Source organism: Bubalus kerabau, chromosome 10, assembly GCF_029407905.1.
Source record: "Bubalus kerabau isolate K-KA32 ecotype Philippines breed swamp buffalo chromosome 10, PCC_UOA_SB_1v2, whole genome shotgun sequence".
Taxonomy (NCBI): Eukaryota; Metazoa; Chordata; class Mammalia; order Artiodactyla; family Bovidae; genus Bubalus; species Bubalus kerabau.
In genome coordinates, this window is record NC_073633.1 from 57,267,897 (window position 1) to 57,286,640 (window position 18,744).

The 18,744-nt window shown below is 46.4% G+C and overlaps 1 protein-coding gene and 2 long non-coding RNA genes across 14 annotated transcripts in view; 2 read left to right on the forward strand and 1 right to left on the reverse strand.

The window, feature by feature from the left end:
* Positions 1–6,491, forward strand: part of ALDH1A2 (aldehyde dehydrogenase 1 family member A2) — a 119,842-nt gene extending 113,351 nt beyond the window's left edge. The window contains exon 13 of the mRNA XM_055537828.1: positions 4,843–6,491. Within this exon, the coding sequence (XP_055393803.1) occupies positions 4,843–4,915 (73 nt within the window). The 3' untranslated portion in view covers positions 4,916–6,491. The remainder of the gene's footprint in view (positions 1–4,842) is intronic.
* Positions 6,492–8,815: 2,324 nt separating this feature from the next.
* The window catches only part of LOC129621412 (uncharacterized), a 112,868-nt gene continuing 102,939 nt past the window's right edge, over positions 8,816–18,744 (forward strand). Inside the window, exons 1-4 of one of the 12 annotated variants that reach the window (XR_008699334.1) lie at positions 8,816–9,295; positions 11,848–11,981; positions 12,372–12,546; positions 16,599–16,705. This is a non-coding gene — a long non-coding RNA (uncharacterized LOC129621412). Of the gene's footprint in view, positions 9,296–10,415; positions 10,535–10,586; positions 11,378–11,500; positions 11,541–11,847; positions 11,982–12,371; positions 12,547–16,598; positions 16,706–18,744 lie in introns of those variants that run through there. The other 11 variants (XR_008699333.1, XR_008699336.1, XR_008699337.1 and 8 more) reach the window with 11 other exon arrangements.
* LOC129621413 (uncharacterized) lies at positions 10,066–12,272 on the reverse strand. The gene is made up of 2 exons (XR_008699345.1): positions 12,034–12,272; positions 10,066–10,532 (listed from the first exon to the last, which is right to left on the reverse strand). It is a non-coding gene; the product is annotated as an uncharacterized LOC129621413 (long non-coding RNA).

Sequence of the window (18,744 nt, forward strand, 5' to 3'; positions counted from 1 at the left end):
CTCAGATATGTACCCTGGCTCTACTGCTTAATTCCTGTGCCACCTTGGACAAATTACTTAATCTCATTAACCTTCAGTCTCCTCATCTATAAAATGGGAATTGTTATTGTACTTCCCCCACAGGGTTGCTGTGAGGATTAAATGTGAGAATCAAGTATGCCAAATACCCATCAGGGTATCTGACAAACCTTCAGAAAATGTGAGCTACTATCATCATTATTGATCAACTAAATGACTGCCAAGTAGACAATCCATTTTTCTCTTAATAAATGCATTACTTTAGAAATGCAGCACAAGTTTTCCTAAATTTCAGCTAGTATCATCATCGACCTGCTTTCTGTCTGTGGTGACACCAGCGAGAAGCTGCTCTTGCTTGAACCTTTGCTTCTGGCCTTCAGGACCTCCCACTTGCTCTACAGCCAGAACCCATTTGTTGTTATTAGTATTTGTTGTTATTAGTATTCCTTCAGCTTTTATAAAGTCTCCATGTACTCATCTCTTCTTAACTTGCCTTAACTTTCTGCTCCTGCTTTTCAAGATGCATTCGACCTCTTTCATTTCCTGCCCCTGTGTTTGTGCTCTCCTGGCCTCTGAAATGTCAGGGCCGTCACTGGCTCTGGAAATGCCGGTCACATAGACTGTTACAGGTCATTAACAGGCTGTGTGTCATGGGCATAAAATAGACTTGTCGTATGTAACCACTGGTTAGCAGTTTCTCATCCCAGGCTAGCCCTGGACGCTCATCACGGGGCAAGCCTTCTACCAGGATTCAAGCTTGTGACATTGTCCAGTGCAGAACTTTCTGTCGGAAACATTGCCCTTGCCTAGAAAGAAGGTCCAGGGAACAGTTTGGCTGTGTCAGAACCACACAGATTAGTGGCCTCTCTCTCTACTCATCTCATGGGCACTAACAGTGATTTGGCCTTCTCCATGCAGTTAAAAAATAATTAGGAAACAGTGGTCTTTGATGAGGCTCACTTCATCTTGTCTAAATTATATGAGTCTTTGTCCCTGTTTGCCCCCAAAACGTGTTTTCTCTTCCTTAAATGACCCTGAGTGGTAGGAACTGCTTCAAATAGAAGAACTTGCCCTGCCCTGATCCTTCACTCTTCCTTCTTATTTAATACAGTCCCAGAAACTCTGCTTCACCTTCCAGCCAGACAGAATTGTTTCTCTTAAGGCCTGCAGGCTCCATCCAACATTGGTTCCTGGCATCACCTTGCCCGCCTCTAAGAGGCACAGAGAAGGGAGGTAACACTTTCTGAGGGCTGTCTGAGCCTCTGATCGCTCCCCTACAGAGAGCTGTGGAGAGGGCTGCCCTCTGCAGGTTACCTGGTGATTGCTGTTGTTCAGTCATTAAGTTGTCTCCAGCTCTTTGCAACCCCATGGACTGCAGCACGACAGGTATACCTGTCCTACACTATCTCCCAGAGCTTGCTCAAACTCATGTCCATTGAATTGACGACATCATCCAACCATCTCATTCTCTGTCACCCCCTTCTCCTCCTGACCTCAGTTTTTTCCAGCATCAGGCTCTTTTCTAGTGAGTCGGCTCTTGGCATCAGGTGACCAAAGTATTAGAGCTTCAGCTTCAGCACCAGTTCTTCCAATGAATATTCAGAGTTGGTTTTTCACCTAGTGGGTTGGCCTTTAATTCCTAGGGTCAGAGACTTGTGCTGAGTTTCTCTCAGTTCTGCCTGTTCAGCTAGTTCCATCTATTTCAGTCTTCATGTCTTTTCCCATCTCATTAAGCTCTCCTGAGACAAGAGGTCATAAAGCCCAAGCTATAAAATATGTGTCACAAACCTGAGGGATGGAAAGAAAGCTGTGAACCTCAGCATTTTAAAAACTAAGGACACAGGCTTTGAAGACAAGAAGCGCTGTTTGGATGCCCTGAGTCTGTGTGTGTGTGTGTGTGTGTGTGTACAGTATGCGGGTGCATGGGAGAGTCACCTGCAGGCTGGGAGAGAGGCTTGCCAAGCACACCTATCTGGTGACACCTCTCAGAGGTTCTGATTTAGTAGATCTGGGCTAGGGCCCAGGATTGCATTTTTAACAAATTTCTGGAATAATTCTGGTACAGGTGATCCAGGGACCCCGCTCTGAGAAATGCTGCTGTAAGCCAAAGGAAAGGGCAGGGAAAAGACACCCTAGGCAGAAACCCTTGTTTGTTTTATGCGTGAGTCTGAGTGATTTCCTAAAATGGCTGATTGAGAGACACCAAAATTCAACATCCTACTTTACCTCATAATGTACGCCGAGTTTGGTTCATCTTTGGGAATATAACCTAGTCTGGTCAAGAAGCAGGAATACAGGCTTCTGAATGTCCTGTGCCCTGACCCATGACCCAGCTGGACAGATGACCATGTAGAGGTATTGGGGCGTGTCAGTAACAGTACACCTGCCTTTTGTGCAGCAGTGAGCTTCTTCCTTAACTGTGAAACTGTCTGTGCCACAGAATTTAACTGGATTAAGAAAAATTTCAGTAGATTTGAGAGAAAGACCCCGGAAGGAGATGGCAGAATAGCTGAAGAACCAAAATGTCAAGGCTTTCAGAGACCTTACAGCAGTATTGCTCAAAGTCTGGGTCCAATAACCACCCATCTCATGGTCTCTTGGGCTTTTCCCCAGACCTACTGGAACAGAGTCTTAGGAGGGGATTGGTCAGGAACCTACACTTGAAGCAAGCTTCATGAGTGGTATGTATACTAACATTCAGGAACTGATGTCAGAAAGACAGCTGGGTACCAGGAGATGGGGATGAGTTGGCTGGAGTCACACAGCCAGTTAACACAGAGCCGAGGCGGCACTGCTGTCTGCTGACCCCCTGCCCCAGTGTTCTGCTCCACTCACTGCCCTAAGACCTCTCACTGGCTTTCCTTGCGGTCTGGGCCCATGGGCGTTATTTCCTCTTGTGGCAGATATGAACCCAGTTCTCCATCTTAGAGCAGTCTGAACGCTTACAGCAGCTGGCTGCCTGGGATCCAGGAGAGGAGCACCCGCAGTCCAGCAGGGCTTTCCATTGCTTTGAGCACCCAGAGGTTTGGGATCTGACAGTCACACTGGAATGCAAGTTCCTGTCTCTGAAGGCTTTCTTACGTTTCTCACAGCCTAGAGATCTGAGGAGAGTGGTTCAGGGTCTGCCCCAAGTGCGTGCACAAGCAAGGGAACAAAAAGGGAGTAACCGCGCTTCAAACAGGAGGCAGATGATGTCCGTGATGAAGAGACACATGCACTATTGCCCAAGGGCAGGAAAAAGTCCATTGAGAGCCAGAGCTGAGCTGGTAATAAAGAGACAGCCTGGTTGGAGCCAGTGAGAGAAACTTATACCAAGTGGGGCAATCCCAAGTTTATTCTTCTCATCCCTGGAGCAAGATGGCCAATGCAGATGAGAGGACAACACGCCTGCCCCAATCTCTGATGTCCTGGGGGCTGGGGGCATGACCACTCAGGTGTCCTGGTGCTCAGAGAAGCTGCTGGAAATGCATGAGGAGCCTTGTGTGGTCCCAGGAAAGCTATTAGATAATTCCCACAGTTATCAGGTGGCTTCTTTGAGCCTGGTGCTGTGGGCCACACACTAGGTGGGGGAGGACGGAAAGCTGTATCAGTAAGATACAGGTTGGCGGGGGACACAGAGCGGCCACCTCCCTCCTGCACCCTGCCCCCTGGCGCAGACAGTCAGTAGTGGAGGCTGGCACAGGGGCTCTGAACACAGAAGAGTAGGGCGCGCTCCTGAGAGCGCAAGGAGAAGCTTCACAGAGGAGTGACTTTAAAAAGAAAAGAAGACAAAAGTTCAAGTATTTTATAGAAAAAAATTAAGAGAACATACTTGATATAACAATGAAATAGAGGAGAGAAAAAGAGGCATTTCAAGAGAGGTAAAATGAGAAGGAACTTGAGAAAAGAGGTGAAGAAAAGGAGCATGGTGTCAAGGAGGCTTGTCCTCACCCCAGCATCCTTAGACCAGCGGTTGCAGGGCTTCGTCTCCTGTGGCCACCTAGGCAGGTGACCTGGCACCCACCCCTCCCTGTCAGGCCAGACCACCTGCAGGCTCCTCAGAGGCTGGGGCCAGTTATGCCGTTTCTCTTTCGCCCTGCCCAGTGCTGGCCCGTGGTAGCAGTGCCATCAGTGTTTGTCTGCCAGATGACACAGACCCCTTGGTCCATGACCAAGATCCCAGAGAGTGCCGTGAGCCAGGAGGGGAAGTGACCAAAGGCAAGTCTTAGGGAACAGCTTACTACCACATCCCAGTTCCTCTTCAGTCAGTTATTTTGATTTCTTGACTCCTTCCCCCGACTCTGTGGAGAACTATGGACAGTATTTATTTAGGATTCTATTTTTAAGACATTATAGGTGATTTGTACTCCTCCATGGGAGGCCTTTAGGTATTTGTTTCCACTCTCCCAGGTGGCTCAATGGTAAAGAATGCAGGAGATGGAAGAGACCTGGGTTCCATCCCTGGGTCAGGTAGATCCTCTGAAGAAGGGAATGGCAACCTACTCCAGTATTCTTGCCTGGGAAATCCCACTGACAGAGGATCCCGGCTGGCTGCAGTCCAGGGAGTCGCAAAGAGACACGATTCAGCGACTGAACACACACATTAAACCAAAGGACTAATGAGAAGGAATGTAGAATCCCAAGCCAAGAGGACTGTTACCTGGAAACCTCGTGGTTTTCTTTCAGTTGAAGTGGAGTAGATCTCCAGGAGACCCAAGAGAGCACAGACACGTCCCGGGTGTCCAGTGGTAGGAGTGGGGTTTCTACCCCATTTCCTGAAGGGGAAAGCCCACGTTGGAATGTTTTGGCCTCAGGTGCCTGATTCTGCCCTTTTCTATTTTTCAGGGGAGAATTTGGTTTGCGAGAGTACTCTGAAGTTAAGACTGTGACAGTAAAGATCCCCCAGAAGAACTCTTAAGATGGCCAAGAAGGAAGGTGAAGACCAGCCTGCACGATTCCCCTCTCTGCTTTCCCTGTGGGGCCCAGCTCTCAGGAATCCCCAATACTCAGTCCTTATTTAACAATTCAAATGACAGCATGTAGACCATTCGCTGGGTGTAATGAATGCAAGCCAGTGGGCGTGGTTTCTTGGCACTCTGTGAGGGATCACCTTAATAATACCAAATATTGGAAATGGGATAAAGGCCTGGGGAGCAGCTGTGGGCACATCCAGTGTGTCTTTCTGGGGTGAGGGGCTGAGTAAGGGAGCTGTACTGTGTGATGCCTGTCACAGAGGACCTCACTCATGAGCAAAGATAGCCTTTCCATTGTCTTCGTTTCCCTCTTCCAGGCTCTCTCTGTTCACGCTCCCCTCCTGCTCCTCCAAGGAGATCTCAGCTGAGCTCATTTGGGGCAGATGTTTGGGCCGGGAACAATTTTCCAAGGTTTTGCAGCCAAATTACCATTTCATGTTATCCATTTCTTCAAAGTAAAACATGAAATGGTTTTAGTTAGAGCCAGACCAGATTGAAAATGCCAGGAGCTGGTACACTGCAGATGTACTAAGGAGAAAGAACTTAGGAAGTTTCTGACCCAGTCTGGTTTTCTTACATCCATAAATAACTTGAGTGAAAGATCAGGAGATGGAGCTCCAGAGACCATTCTGTGTAGTTCACAGCCTCAGAGCTCACTGCATGGTTTGGGGATGTGTGTGTGTGTGTGTGTGTGTGTGTGTGTGTGTATACACATGCATGTATGCATTTAATTCCTTCTTGATTATTCTGGAATAAGTCAGGGGCTGGGTTGTTTTTCATAGATTGATAAGATCTTTTCCAAAGCTTATCTTTCAAATCAACCAAAAAGTGATCTGAGTGGATTTGAGAATTTGGAAAGAAGGTAATGCTGGGTGCCTTGTTCTGCAGACAATTCATATGAAGTGAATTCTCCCTGCAGTTGGAATCCACAACCTCTTCTGCCCCCCAGTCCCCTGTGCCCACCACCTGCTAGTCCTGGTGCAGCAAGTGTTACTTTTGGCTCCCATGTCCTAGATCTGCTGGCGGTAACCTTGGAAGAGCTGGCCAGGCCTGGAGGTTTCCTTCTCCATTTGTAGTGTTCCAGTGTGCCATGATTGCCACGCCCCACCAGAGCTCCACTTGTCATGCCCATGGCCCGTCCACACACCTTTCTTGCCTCTTGGCCTCCTGGCAGGGTGGGGGGCATGGCGTGAAACAGGCTGGCCCCCTCTCCCCCTCTCCTCCCAGCTGAGCACCCCACTGCTGCTTCCCAGTGAAGGCTCCATGACGTGGGCAGTGTCAGCTTCCCTTCCAGCTGCCAAATCCAATTCATCTCTAACCTAGATGAAGATCACTTATTTAAAAGTACCAAACCTAACCTAGAGTGTATGAAATATGGGCAACACATATATAGCCTTCTGTATTTAATGGTTTTCTGCTTTCTAACATTGCTGGTTGTCTATTTATAACCCTTGTGTCTACTCATGATATTTTAAAGAAATCTCTACTTGCTGTTATTGACGAAGGACAGTGGCTGGATGCCTTGAGAGATGCCACATTTCTGAGTTCTTGCGTGTGAATGTCACACTCTCCTCCTATAGCCTGTGTCCCCATGAACATATCCACTAGCCAGCTAGTTACCTTGAACTGCAATATAGAATGTGAAAATGAAGATTTATTTCTTTTAATTTACTTAAAAAGAAACCTCTGTGCTAGCAATAAAGCATTTATATTGTGTACTTCTTGGGATCTTCTGGCTATGTTTATCAGTGTCTTCGTGTCATACTGAGTCCATCTAGGTCTTTGGCTCAGCAGCTGGACTTTTCAGGCACGTTGCCTACTCTGGTTACTGAGCCGTCTGGGAGGGTATTCTTGTCATAAGGTAAATGAAGCCCTTATTTCCGACTCTATTTAAATAAAGCCAGGTATACATACAGTTCTGTGTGGCAAACCAGTCCAACCCTGCATGAAACATAGGAAATGACAGTTTTCATTCAGAGTAGCCTCCGGGACAGTTAATGTGTAGAGGAATCTTCAGGCCTTGTTCTCACAAACATGGACCACGGAACAAGAGCTCACATTTCCTAATGGCATTTATCAGTAGCTTTATTTTTATTTACTGAACTAAAACAAAGTCAGAAACTGACAACCTGATGCAATATTTTTGCAGCTGTAGAAAGGAAGCTGTAAATGGTGACTAGGACCAGCCAGAGCTTGTTTGCTTCCATGTGTTCTCAGGGTGGTGCTTCAGGAAAGTGGTTTTCACCCTTCAGACCAGCACATCCCCTCCTCCAGCCCCACTTCCCCAACCCAAGTCCTGGACAAGTGCAACAAAAACCAAAACCGATGACTTCGACACAAAGGAAGTGGGTCCTGGGGAGAGACGTGTTGCTTGGACTGGGATTACTTGCTCGGACTGCTGGTGTCTTGTTCCTCAGAGGAACAAATTGAGCATGGGAGAATGCCATCCCCGGGCGTGGGGTGAACTCTCAAATGTAGGCTGTAGGCTCTCTGTGAGTCTGCCTCGTGTTCAATACTTGGAGATGTCGAGAAGAAAATGAGAACAAGATGGACACAGAATAGTTGTGTAAAAGTGCTTTGTTAAATGCCAAGTAGAGGTTACAGATAACAGGAATCCAGAATAAGGTAAGACATAATTTGATAGTTCTTCAAAGCATAAAGTCCTTCAAACCTCATCTGTTTGTGATCCTGACATAAAGGAAACAAAGACAGATGGCATTACAGGCGTCATTACTAAAACCAACACAGAGACACCCATTGGTCCTTTGTCATCGCACTACATAATTACAGTCTTCTTGTTCACCCCAGAGATTTCCATTGTACCTTTTCCTCCAAATCATCCTCAGTGCATTTGTAGGGATAATATTCTTTTTCATGACATTTTAGATAATAAAGGACAAAATATAATGTAGGAAGTAAAAAACAGAAACAGTGGATCTACTGGAATGTGTAGTTAATATAGGAAGGCATTCAAGAGGTCAGAGACAAGTTGTTGGAAGAGATGGATTTTAAACAAGGCTTGAGGTAGGAAAGTAATTTCAGTAAACCTTCAGAGTCAGCAGAGGTGAGGGAGGCCAAGGCATGCTCTTGTGGTACGGGATGGACTGGCAAGAGCAGTTACCACATGCTGGAACTCGGTCAGATTGCGAGGGGTGGGCGGGTTAGCCAGTGAGTTTCATGGCACTGCCCCTGCCCCAGGCTCCCGCCAACCTCAGAGCTCACAAGTAGCACATGCCACGTTCTGTTAGAAGATTCTAGAGCTGGACTAGCTGGCAGAGGTCAGGGAGGAAACTGTTGGTGGAATAGGTGTGAGTAGAATTTGGAAAGATATGAAAAGGAAGGATAGCAACACTGCTGGGGAAAGAAATCCGGAATTTGTTAATATTGAATGGGTTGCATTCTTGGTTGGGGGGGCACAAATAGAAATGCTCACTGCCATTTATATGTGTGTATAGTATTCATTTGCTTTTTTTGTTGTTGTTGTTAAAGTATATAAATGTATAATTTTATTTTATTTTTAAACTTTACAAAATTGTATTAATTTTGCCAAATATCAAAATGAATCCGCCACAGGTATACATGTGTTCCCCATCCTGAACCCTCCTCCCTCCTCCCTCCCCATACCATCCCTCTGGGTCGTCCCAGTGCACCAGCCCCAAGCATTTGCTTTTCTAGGTTTTTTTTTTAATTTTTGGTGGACTAATGTCCCAGAAATATTTAATCAGCCACAAGGATGCTTAAAGTGTAGCAGGAAAAATGAAAACAACAAAATCACATGAGTTAAAAGCAGAAGTAAAGAAAAAGGTGAGAAACTAATGCAGCCAGAATGAGACCAGAAAAATCATATTATGCAAAGTCCTATCCTAGGCCTCATCTTGAGCACGTGTGATAATCTAATGAGAGAAGAGCCAACACAGCAGGCCAGTGATCCTAAGAAATTAACCTCCCTTCGTCCCTCCCATTCTCTCCCCTTCCCTCCCTCTGCAGGTATTTACTATGCCAGGTCCTGGGATACCGGGTGAGCCAGGCCTGGTAACTGCCCTCGTGAAGCTCGTGGTCTAATATGGCAACTCAGCCAAAAGCCGATAGTTTTCTCTGCTGTCTCACTGTAACTCCTTGCCAGGCACGTACCTTCAATTTATGGAAGGATAACACAGACCTTTTCCAGGTCCTTTAGGTAACCCAGAGTGACAACTTTGCACAGAGAAATAGCCCATTAGCAACACGGCTGAGTGAAAAGCACATGGCATCAGAGGGTCAGAGAAGTGACCAAAAGTCCTCAGCTGGAGTCCCAGCCTGGCCTGTCTGCATTCGTGTGTCTTGGGGTAAGTCATATAACTTCTGCGGGCCTCCACTTCCTCCTGTGTAGGATCCAAATGATCAATCCTGCCCTGCACACCACACAATACTGTGTGAGAATTAAATATCACGGATGATGGATCTCTTCCATTGGTCTGAGACACTAGGCTGCACACACACAACTCTAAACCTCAAAAAAAAAAAAAGACTTTATTGCTTTGCAGATCAATCCAGGACATCAGAAGCCATCATTTCTCATGCAGCATTGAGCCATCGTATAGAGCCTGGGTATTTAGGACAGGTTTCCTGTGGATTCTGGGAGGCCTTCTTTCCCAGAGGTGGACCTCATCTGAATTCCTAAAGCCAGCTGGGAGTAAAGGGGATGATTGCAGCTCCAACTGTTCCCCAGGTTTCAGTTCCATTTATTTAGTATGTTGTTCAGACATTCTATTGAGATTTTCTGTGCCACCCTGTTCACACACAACTGCTCCTTAGTGCAGACAGGCTGGAAACGAGAGCATGGGCAAGTCCACGCTGGAACAGCATGAAGTCTTCTTCCTAAGCATGTACATTGTCTAATCCTCACTTGCTTATTGGACAGATTAAAAGGAAAATCAGCCTGCCATTTAGCCTTTGATGTGAAACTCTTGGATAATGTTTCCTTTGGCCATTTATGTAGCAATGAGGAACTTGAAACCAGCATGGCCCGGGCCCCACTCCTGCTGGAGCGTGAAGGCCTCTGAATGGCTTCAGGGTCTTTTGGCCCAGCTTTTTTAGTGTGTTTCTCAAGAGCAGGTCCCCGTCCTCCTTATCAGGAAATACAATATATGTTACTGACCAAGTCTGCTTGCGCTGACTAATTTCTTTTATAACACAGTTTTGTTGCCAGCCCTCCCAAGTCAGTCCCCAGTAAGGATCCTCCTGACTGGTGTCATTAGAGCCAACAGAATGAGACTGAGTTTGGTTTAGAAGCAAAGAAAAACTACTCTTTGATCAAAAAACCAAAAGATATGAGCTCTGGATCTAGAGTCAACAGTCTCTCAGACAGGTGGGGCTGCTTTATAGGGATCCTGCCAGCTGGGAGCGGGCGGGGTTGGGGCCCAGTTCACGGCTCTGGACCACAATGCCTCGGGCAGCGTCTCTGCATGGGCTGCCGCCATCTTGAATAGCAGTGCTGTGCTTGGTGCTGAGATACTGGGGCAGCCCTTTCATACTCAGAACTCTGGTCTGAAGGTCTAGGTGCAAGGCCTCTGTCCTTGGCCCCTGTGAGCAAGTGAAACCAGACTAAGCACCAAGGAAAAGAAAAACAGTTAGACTTGGTTTTATTAACCAAACTGTTTTTCTTTCCTGGAATGGTTAATGGGCTTTGCTAGTGACAACTCCATCTTCTTTTATCCTGATCCTCATTTTCAAGGGTGCAGGTCCTAGTCTGTAAACATTTCCTGCTGATTTTGGGGCATCATCAGAACCCCGGGTGGAGGAGCAAGACTTCTCCCCATCCCCTTCAGATATGCTTGATTGTCCCAGGCCTTGGCCCTGACCATTCGCATCCCTGAGCCACCACCAGGTTTCTAACCTCTTGGAGAGTGAGGATACCAGACAATTTAAGGCAGCAGGAGATCAATGGTAGCCTTTATCTTATCACCCAGACTCCATCTTATTTATCCCAGGGACCCCAGTGAGCTTCGACGGTGGCCATTTCCCCAGCCTGTTTTTCAGAATGCACACCTGGTTTCATATTTTATATTCTGAGTAGGATAAAAAGCACACCAACCCAGGTTCCCTTGAGCACCTGAGCGGCAAAGAATAGGGAGCCCTCCTATCTCTACCCCTTCTGGAGCCAAACATGTGGATTCTAGGACCCTGGGAAGACTGCTCTCTTTCTGACTCCAGGCAGATGCATCCAGTTTATGGAAGGATAGTGTAGGACCTTTGCCCAAGTCCTCTTCGTTGATAACCTAGAGTAAAAACTCTCAGGACTCCCATGGGGTAGCCAATGGATAGCAGTAAACGTGAACCCAAGCGGTTGGTTAGTTTGCCAGAGTTTGGCAAACTCAAGGGAAGAGTCTGTTTGTTAAACAGCTGGGATCCTAGTCTCCATTTCCCAAGTGAGGTTCATTCATAAACAACACAGTGTTCGTGTAAAATTGAATAAATTCCAGATGCCACTTGTTAATACAATTAGCTCATGTTCCCTAGTGGCCCTGAGGGAGGTGTAATGCCCAAAACACTCTCAGAGCCTGCAGTCATGTCCTCTTCCATCCTGTAATTGTGTGTGCTAAATGAAATGCCAAGGGCAGGGGGTGGAGGAGGGGACAGGAGCTTGTCAGGCAAAGACTGGGGACCAGGGGTGTGTTTGTGTGTGTGTGTGTGTGTGTGTATAGAAAATTGCCCATCCACCATGTGTTCCGTCTTTTAAATTCAGATCTGACATGCTAATTTTGGAAAGGGAAGCCTGTTAGTAATATAAAGAACTTCTCTACTGGGCAAAGGCAGAGAATCCTAAAGTGTTTCATGTATGACCAGCTATGGGCCCTTGGAAAATCAGTTAGCCACCCTAACCCTTAAGTTTCCTCAGGTGGAAAACAGGGTGATATAACCATCTACCTCTCATCGTTGTCAGAAGTGTGGAACCAGCAAGTGCATGTACATGATCGTTTGCATTGTAAGAGCTCGGAAACAAGGTAGCAACTGATGGAAATGAACAAATATGTAAGTATTCACGCAAGCCACAGTCCCAGAGAAGCTGCTGATCTCACATTACCTTCCTTGGTCTAGCACATCGAGGCCCTGGTCTCCGATGCAGAGGACAGGCGGAGGACACCTGTGTGAGGGAGGCCTTAAGGGTGGTGTGGGCACCAGGAATCTTGGTGCATGCGAGGCGGTCAGAGGATAATACTCATGTAAAACCACACCTGTGCCCAGTCAGTTTTGCTGAATCACCAAGATCCAGGAATTTCTTACCCAGAAGATGTCCTGGTGCCCGTTTGTTTAAAAGCACAGGTAGCAAGAAGGGGCACATGGGTTAGGGAAGCCAATGTTAATTTAGAAGAAGGGTTTTTTGTTTGTTTGTTTTTAATAATTGGCTACACCGGGTCTTAGTTGCTGCACATGGGATCTTCAGCCTTCATTGCAGCATACGGGAGCAGCATGTGGGAGCTGGTTCCCTGACCGTGGATTGAACCCAGGCCCCCTGCATTGGGAATGTGGAGTCGAAGCCCCTGAATCACCAGAGAAGTCAGTAGAAGAGAGTTTTGCCACTTTGTGCTGAATAAATGTGAGTTGTGTTGATGTTATTTTTCTATTTTATGTATAAGAAGATAATAGAATATTATTGTTATTATTGTTGTTATCATTGTTCTCTAATTCAAGGAAATTGGCAGCTTTTTTTTTTTTTTCTTCTTTTTTTGCCTGGAAGGGGAATCACTGGTCTAGTTTGAATATTTAAATGGGAGCCCAGCAGGGATTCTCAGGAAGGGGAAGGGTGTCACCTGTGGAGGAATAGCATTCTCAAAGATCTCTCACAAAGCTACGGAGTATGAACTCTCCACCAGCTCTTGGCCCTTTCCACAGAGCTCAGGCCCAGATGCTGGAAAACAGGAGCCCTCTGCCAAGGGTTTAGCTACATCAAATCAGCTCAACCCGAAGGACTGCAGAGGGCAAACCTGAAAAACGCCCAGAACACATTCTTCTGCTGCCTGTTTGTTCTGTTTCATTCCCACAAGAAACGGTTGTTCTTATGAACTGGATACAAGTCTCACCCACAAGAAGAATCGATAACCTTAAAAAACCTGGGGAAAATAAAACCACCCTGGCTTGGGGCATCATGACCCAGGATTCTGATTTGGCTTTTTTTTTCCTTTTCCTTCTCAAAGATAACAAATAAATTAATGCGGAAAGCCACATCCATATTGGAAAGGCTTGTCTCTTTTTCCACATACCCTCAGCGATATCAAGGGCTTTGTGATAAATAAGTTTGTCAGGAGTTCTTTTCAGGAAACTCAACCACAATTTTAGTCTTGTCTATTCAACACATTGTTCAGAAATGTTTTGGTAACCTTTAAAGTCCTACTCGAGGAGAGAGTTTCCCATACCCTTCAATTAAGTTTTTTCCTATTTTGAAGGTCATTAAGACTTTGGAAGATATTCTTATACGTGACTTTGAGTCATGAGTCTGTGTCCTCAGCTGAAGAGGCAGGAAGGTCCACGCTTGTGAGGAAAACGTTCCACCAAACTGTGCTGTGCCAGGGCCTCGCTGGTCGGGAAGGGGAGCCTGGGGGTGCTGGACACAGCTGCCTACCAGCAAGGGCTCACTGACGAGGGGGCGCTGCATCTGCTGTGGGCGATGCCAGGGTGTGGCCAGCCCTCAAGTAATGAGGGTGGGGCCCACTCCATGGGAAGGTTATGAGAGACTCTGAAGGGGAGGGGGTTGATCCTCCCACTCCACCGAAACCTGGTTGTAACAGGGACTCAGGTATTTGTACACCTACGTTCACAGTAGTGTTATTTACAGTAGAAACAGAAGCAATCCAAGTGACCTTGAGTGGATAAACAAAATGTGCCATAAAACCCTAAATATTCATTGGAAGGACTGATGCTGAGGCTCCAATACTTTGGCCACCTGATACTAAGAGGCAACTCACTGGAAAGGGACTTGAGGCTGGAAAAGATTGAAGGCAGGAGGAGAAGGGGGTGACAGAACATGAGATGGTTGGATAGCATCACAAACTCAATGGATGTGAGTTTGAGTAAACTCTGGGAGATAATGAAGGACAGGCAAGCCTGGAATACTGCAGTCCGTAGGGTCACAAAGAGTTGAATAGGACTTAGTGACTGAACAACAGCAATACATACAATGCAATTTTACCCAGGCTTAAAAAGGAAGGATGCTCTGACATATGCTACAACACAGATGAAACTTAAAGACATTTTATTAAGTGAATCAGCCAGTCACAAAAGAAAAATATTGCATGATTCCACTTATAAGAGGTACCAGAATTGTCAAATCCACAGAGATGGAAAGTAGAAAAGTGGTTCCTGGCAATGGGGGAGGAGGAAGTGGGGAGTTACTGTTTAATCGGTGTGGAGTTTCAGCTGAAAAGGATGAAAACGTTCTGAAGATGGATGGTGGTGTTGGTTGCACAATGATGAATGTATTGCCACAAAACTGTACACTTTAAAATGGTTAAAATGGTACATTTTATGTATATTTTATCACAATTTAAAAGACCCTATTTATAAAAAGATTTGATAACTTCCTATATATGGGACTTCCCTGGTGGTCTGGTGGTTAAGAATCTGCCTGGCAATGTAGGGCACAGGGTTTGATTTCTGGTCAGGGAACTAAGGGCCCCCCAAGTGGCTCAGCAGAGAAGGCAATGGCACCCCACTCCAGTACTCTTGCCTGGAAAATCCCATGGGCAGAGGAGCCTGGTAGGCTGCAGTCCATGGGGTCGCTATGAGTTGGACACAACTAAGCGACTTCACTTTCACTTTTCACTTTCACTTTTCACTTTCATGCATTGGAGAAGGAAATGGTAACCCACTCCAGTGTTCTTGCCTGGAGGATCCCAGGGACGGGGGAGCCTGGTGGCCTGCCGTCTATGGGGTCGCATAAGGTTGGACACGACTGAAGCGACTTAGCAGCAGCAGCAGCAAGTGACTCAGTGGTAAAGAATCTGTCTGCTAGTGCGGGAGACACAGGAGATGAGGGTTTCATCCCTGGGTCAGGGAAGATCCCCTGAAGGAGGAAATGGCAACCCATGGAATTGCCTGGGAAATTCCATGGACAGAAAGAGCCTAGTGGGCTACTGTCCATGCAATCACAGGGTTGGACACAGCTCAGTGAGCACGCATGCACGCACAGGGAGCTAAGATCCCTGTGGCCACAGAGCAACTAAGCCCGTGTGTTGCAGCTACTGAGCCTGTACACTCTGGAGCCCATGTGCCACAAAGAAAGATCCCACATGCTGCAACTAAGACCCAATGCAGCCTAATAAAAAATTCATATATACTTGGGGTGGGTAGTATTGTCTCAAGACACTTGCATTTTAGCAGGAAAGAAACCTTAGATCAAGGCTCTTTATCCCAGCTGGTACAGGGGGAGCTTAAGGCATTGCCAACGACAGCATCTCTTCTTGAACATTCTTTCTCAGACACATACCTGGCTTTCTTCCCTCAGCAGAAGCAGAAATCGCTAGAGGTCAAGCGTATCTGTGCTGACATGCAACTTCCCATGTTGGGTCTTCTCCAATTCTAATAGGCTATTTTCCATCTTTAACTTTTATTTGGTTTCAGTTTCTTTTTAATGAATCCCAAGCTATTCCTCTTTTTTGTGATTAAGACTGAATTTGCACTGAAAGGTCCCTTTTGCATGTGTAAATGCTCAGTTGCTCAGTCACATCTGACTCCTTGCAACCTCATAGACTGTAGCCTGCCAGGCTCCTCTGTCCATGAGATTTCCCAGGCAAGAAGTGGGTTGCCGTTTGCTCCTCCAGGGGATCTTCTCGACCGAGGGATCCAACATGCATCTACTGTGTCTCCTGCATTGGCAGACAGACTCTTCACCACTGTGCCACCTGGGAAGCCCCAAGGTCCCCCTTGCCACCCACTTAATCCTGAAATGGCTAAAACCATGCTGAGTTACAAAATATTCAGTTACTGAGAACTCTTGTTCCAAAAGCACAATTATATCTTCTAGAGCCTATGGTTGAACATGCAGATTTAAACAGAAAGGACAGATTTAGGCAGGGATTATATAATAGAATGTTAAGCATTAAAGAGGACCTTTGAGATTATTCAATCTAATGCCCTCATTTTACACATGTAGAAAATGAGCCAAAAAGAGAGATGACTTCCACACGGTAAACCTTTCAACCCAAGTCTTAGGACTTGAGTCTGCTGCTTTTTCTCCCCTGCCTCCTGGGATAGAATTTTAGAAAAATCATTATACTGAATCCCCCATATTACTTTACAGAAGTGAAATGCAGTCATTGATTGCAAATGTTTCCAGAAGGGTTCATGAGTGTCTTTTAATAGAGGGCATTGGCCCATTAGTACCCACTAAACACATCATCACTCCGTTTACCAGATTAGCTTGAAGAAAGCGGGGTTTGAAGGGCAAGGGATCCGAGACAAGAAAAGTCTTTCTTGTGCAGAGAAGTAGAATTGAGAGGAGAAGATGCTGGGGCCATGGCAGGGTGAGCATAAAAAACAGCAGGTTGAAGACTTGGCACTGAAAACCCAGATTTTACTTACTGTTCGGTAAGTAACGGTGTGACTTGGCCCCATTCCCACCATTCTCAGAACTCAGTTTTATCTGTAAAACAGGATCTTCCATCAGGAGGGAGGAGTCATCCTGGAGGATAGGAGTCCTTGAATCTGGTTTCAGACTCATTTTGGAGATAAAAGCACTGCCCCATTTTTTCTGGACTCAGGTAGGACCTGGAAATCTATATTTGTGGTTCATCTTATTTTAAAAGTGAGTTATTTTGTTGCTTTTGAATTATTACTGCAATGGATTCAAAAGTTAAAAAAAAAAAGAAAGAAAGAATTTGTATACTGGAAAGTTCCTTTCCAATGCTCTGCCCTCATATACCATCCCTCTTGAAATAGACTTGATATCAGTTTCTTGGTATCTTTCCAAAGATGTCATTGATGGTTTTAACATGTAACCCAGGTGACTATGGTACAGCTGGTTTGAAGACAGGCATTTGGGATGTCTGCTCTAGAGCTTCCCTACTGCAGATGAGGGAAATAAAGCTTGGAGACATTAAAATATCACTCCACGTGGAGTGTTTGGCAACTGACAGCACTGCTGCGGTCTGGTGGTCTTGAATCTGTGCTTGGCGTGTCTTAAGGCCTCTGCTTGCTATTGTCATTATCTTGCTGAGGGCCACTGCCGTGTGGGACTGAAGGGCTATGGTGTCCGCCTCTGAGCATGGAACCTTGCCAGGAAGGGTCTCCCACACTTAGAGCCAAACACCAGGCTGGGCTTCAGAATTGCTGTATGAACGACTATGGGACCCCCAGGGGCTGCCTCAGAAGGAAGCCTGGCAAGGTGAAAAAATGCAGTCTCCTTCTCACGCCCCTGGGAAGATGAGCACTCCACTACGGGCACCACCTCTTCCCTCCTCTCTCTGTCTTTGGTGGCATCAAAAAGTTAAATGCAGGAAATGTTTCCCCAGATTACCTGATTTCATAACTGGAAAATCTTCCCAGAAAAGGAGCTGGAAATTCTAGAGAGTAAAGAGCCTTCACTCCTGATATTTAACTTAGTAATGGCCTTAAGGATCTTCCAGAAATGGTCCCAGCAACCCTTCGTTTCCACATACTCCTGCCCTTAGCTAATAAATAACACAGTGAAGCTTCACCAGGGGTCTGGTTTTGGACAAATTATCTTTTCAACACTTGGATCGGTTTACTTCATAGCTTGGTTGTTTCCTGTTTCTCAGCATCCAATTGGCTCGCCTTGGAGCTGGCTGTGAGTATAGGCTTTGTGTGCAAGCATACGAAGAATTCCTTTGCATTACTTAAAATCCAACGTTCCCCTCTCTAGAGCTCCCGGGGGGCAGCCCTATGCAGTGGGAGGGGCCCTGACTAGCCGTCCAGGCACCTGGGTTCTGGTCCCAGCTGTGTTCTGACTCCACACCCTCGGGGCCAGCTTCCTGCTCTGCACATGCTCGCGCCTCTCGTCCATGCAGTTTCCCCATGTTGCATCGTTCCACTTTAGTCTCATCACTGCCCTGAGAAGAGGGCACATGAGTTCTATTTGATTGATGGCAATGAGATTTGAGAGGAACTGGTGAGCATCAGTGTATGGGCTAGTGTTCCAGGCGTTGTTCCATACATCAGGAGAAGTGATGGGACCCTAATCCCCAGCCTCTGCCCAGCCACACGTCTCCATCACCACATCCTCCCCCTCCTCTCCTCTTCCAACCCCAGCTCACCCTTTCGTTATTGTTCCCACTCTGCTCACTGACGTTCACTCCCCCCCCCCCCACCCAGAACTCGACCCCACATCCCTTGACTTCCTCTCTCTTTCTGTCATTTACTTACACGTTTCAGCAGAATGACTGCCCTGTGCTCCATGTCAAGTGTATACTAGGTGCTGGGAATACCTAGCCAGTGAGATGTGTTGGTTATCTGGAGCTCACAGTCTAATGTGAGAGACAGAGAAGTAATTAAATCACCATAATATCATAAATGCTGTTCTAGGAAGAAGAAAAGTTGCAATGGGAAGGCAGAGGAAGAAAGGGATACATTTTTATTTGAGCAGGAACTAGGGTGAATTTTGGGGGGATATTTTATAGAGGAGGTGACATTTGAGTTTTTAAAAATACCTCCCTACTACCAAAAGTATTTTAGAAGGATGAATACTGGGTAGAGATCAGGGAATGAGAACATGATGAATTATCATATAGCCTACTACATATCAGGCACTTCTTACTTGCCCAGTAGCACATCGCAAGGAGTT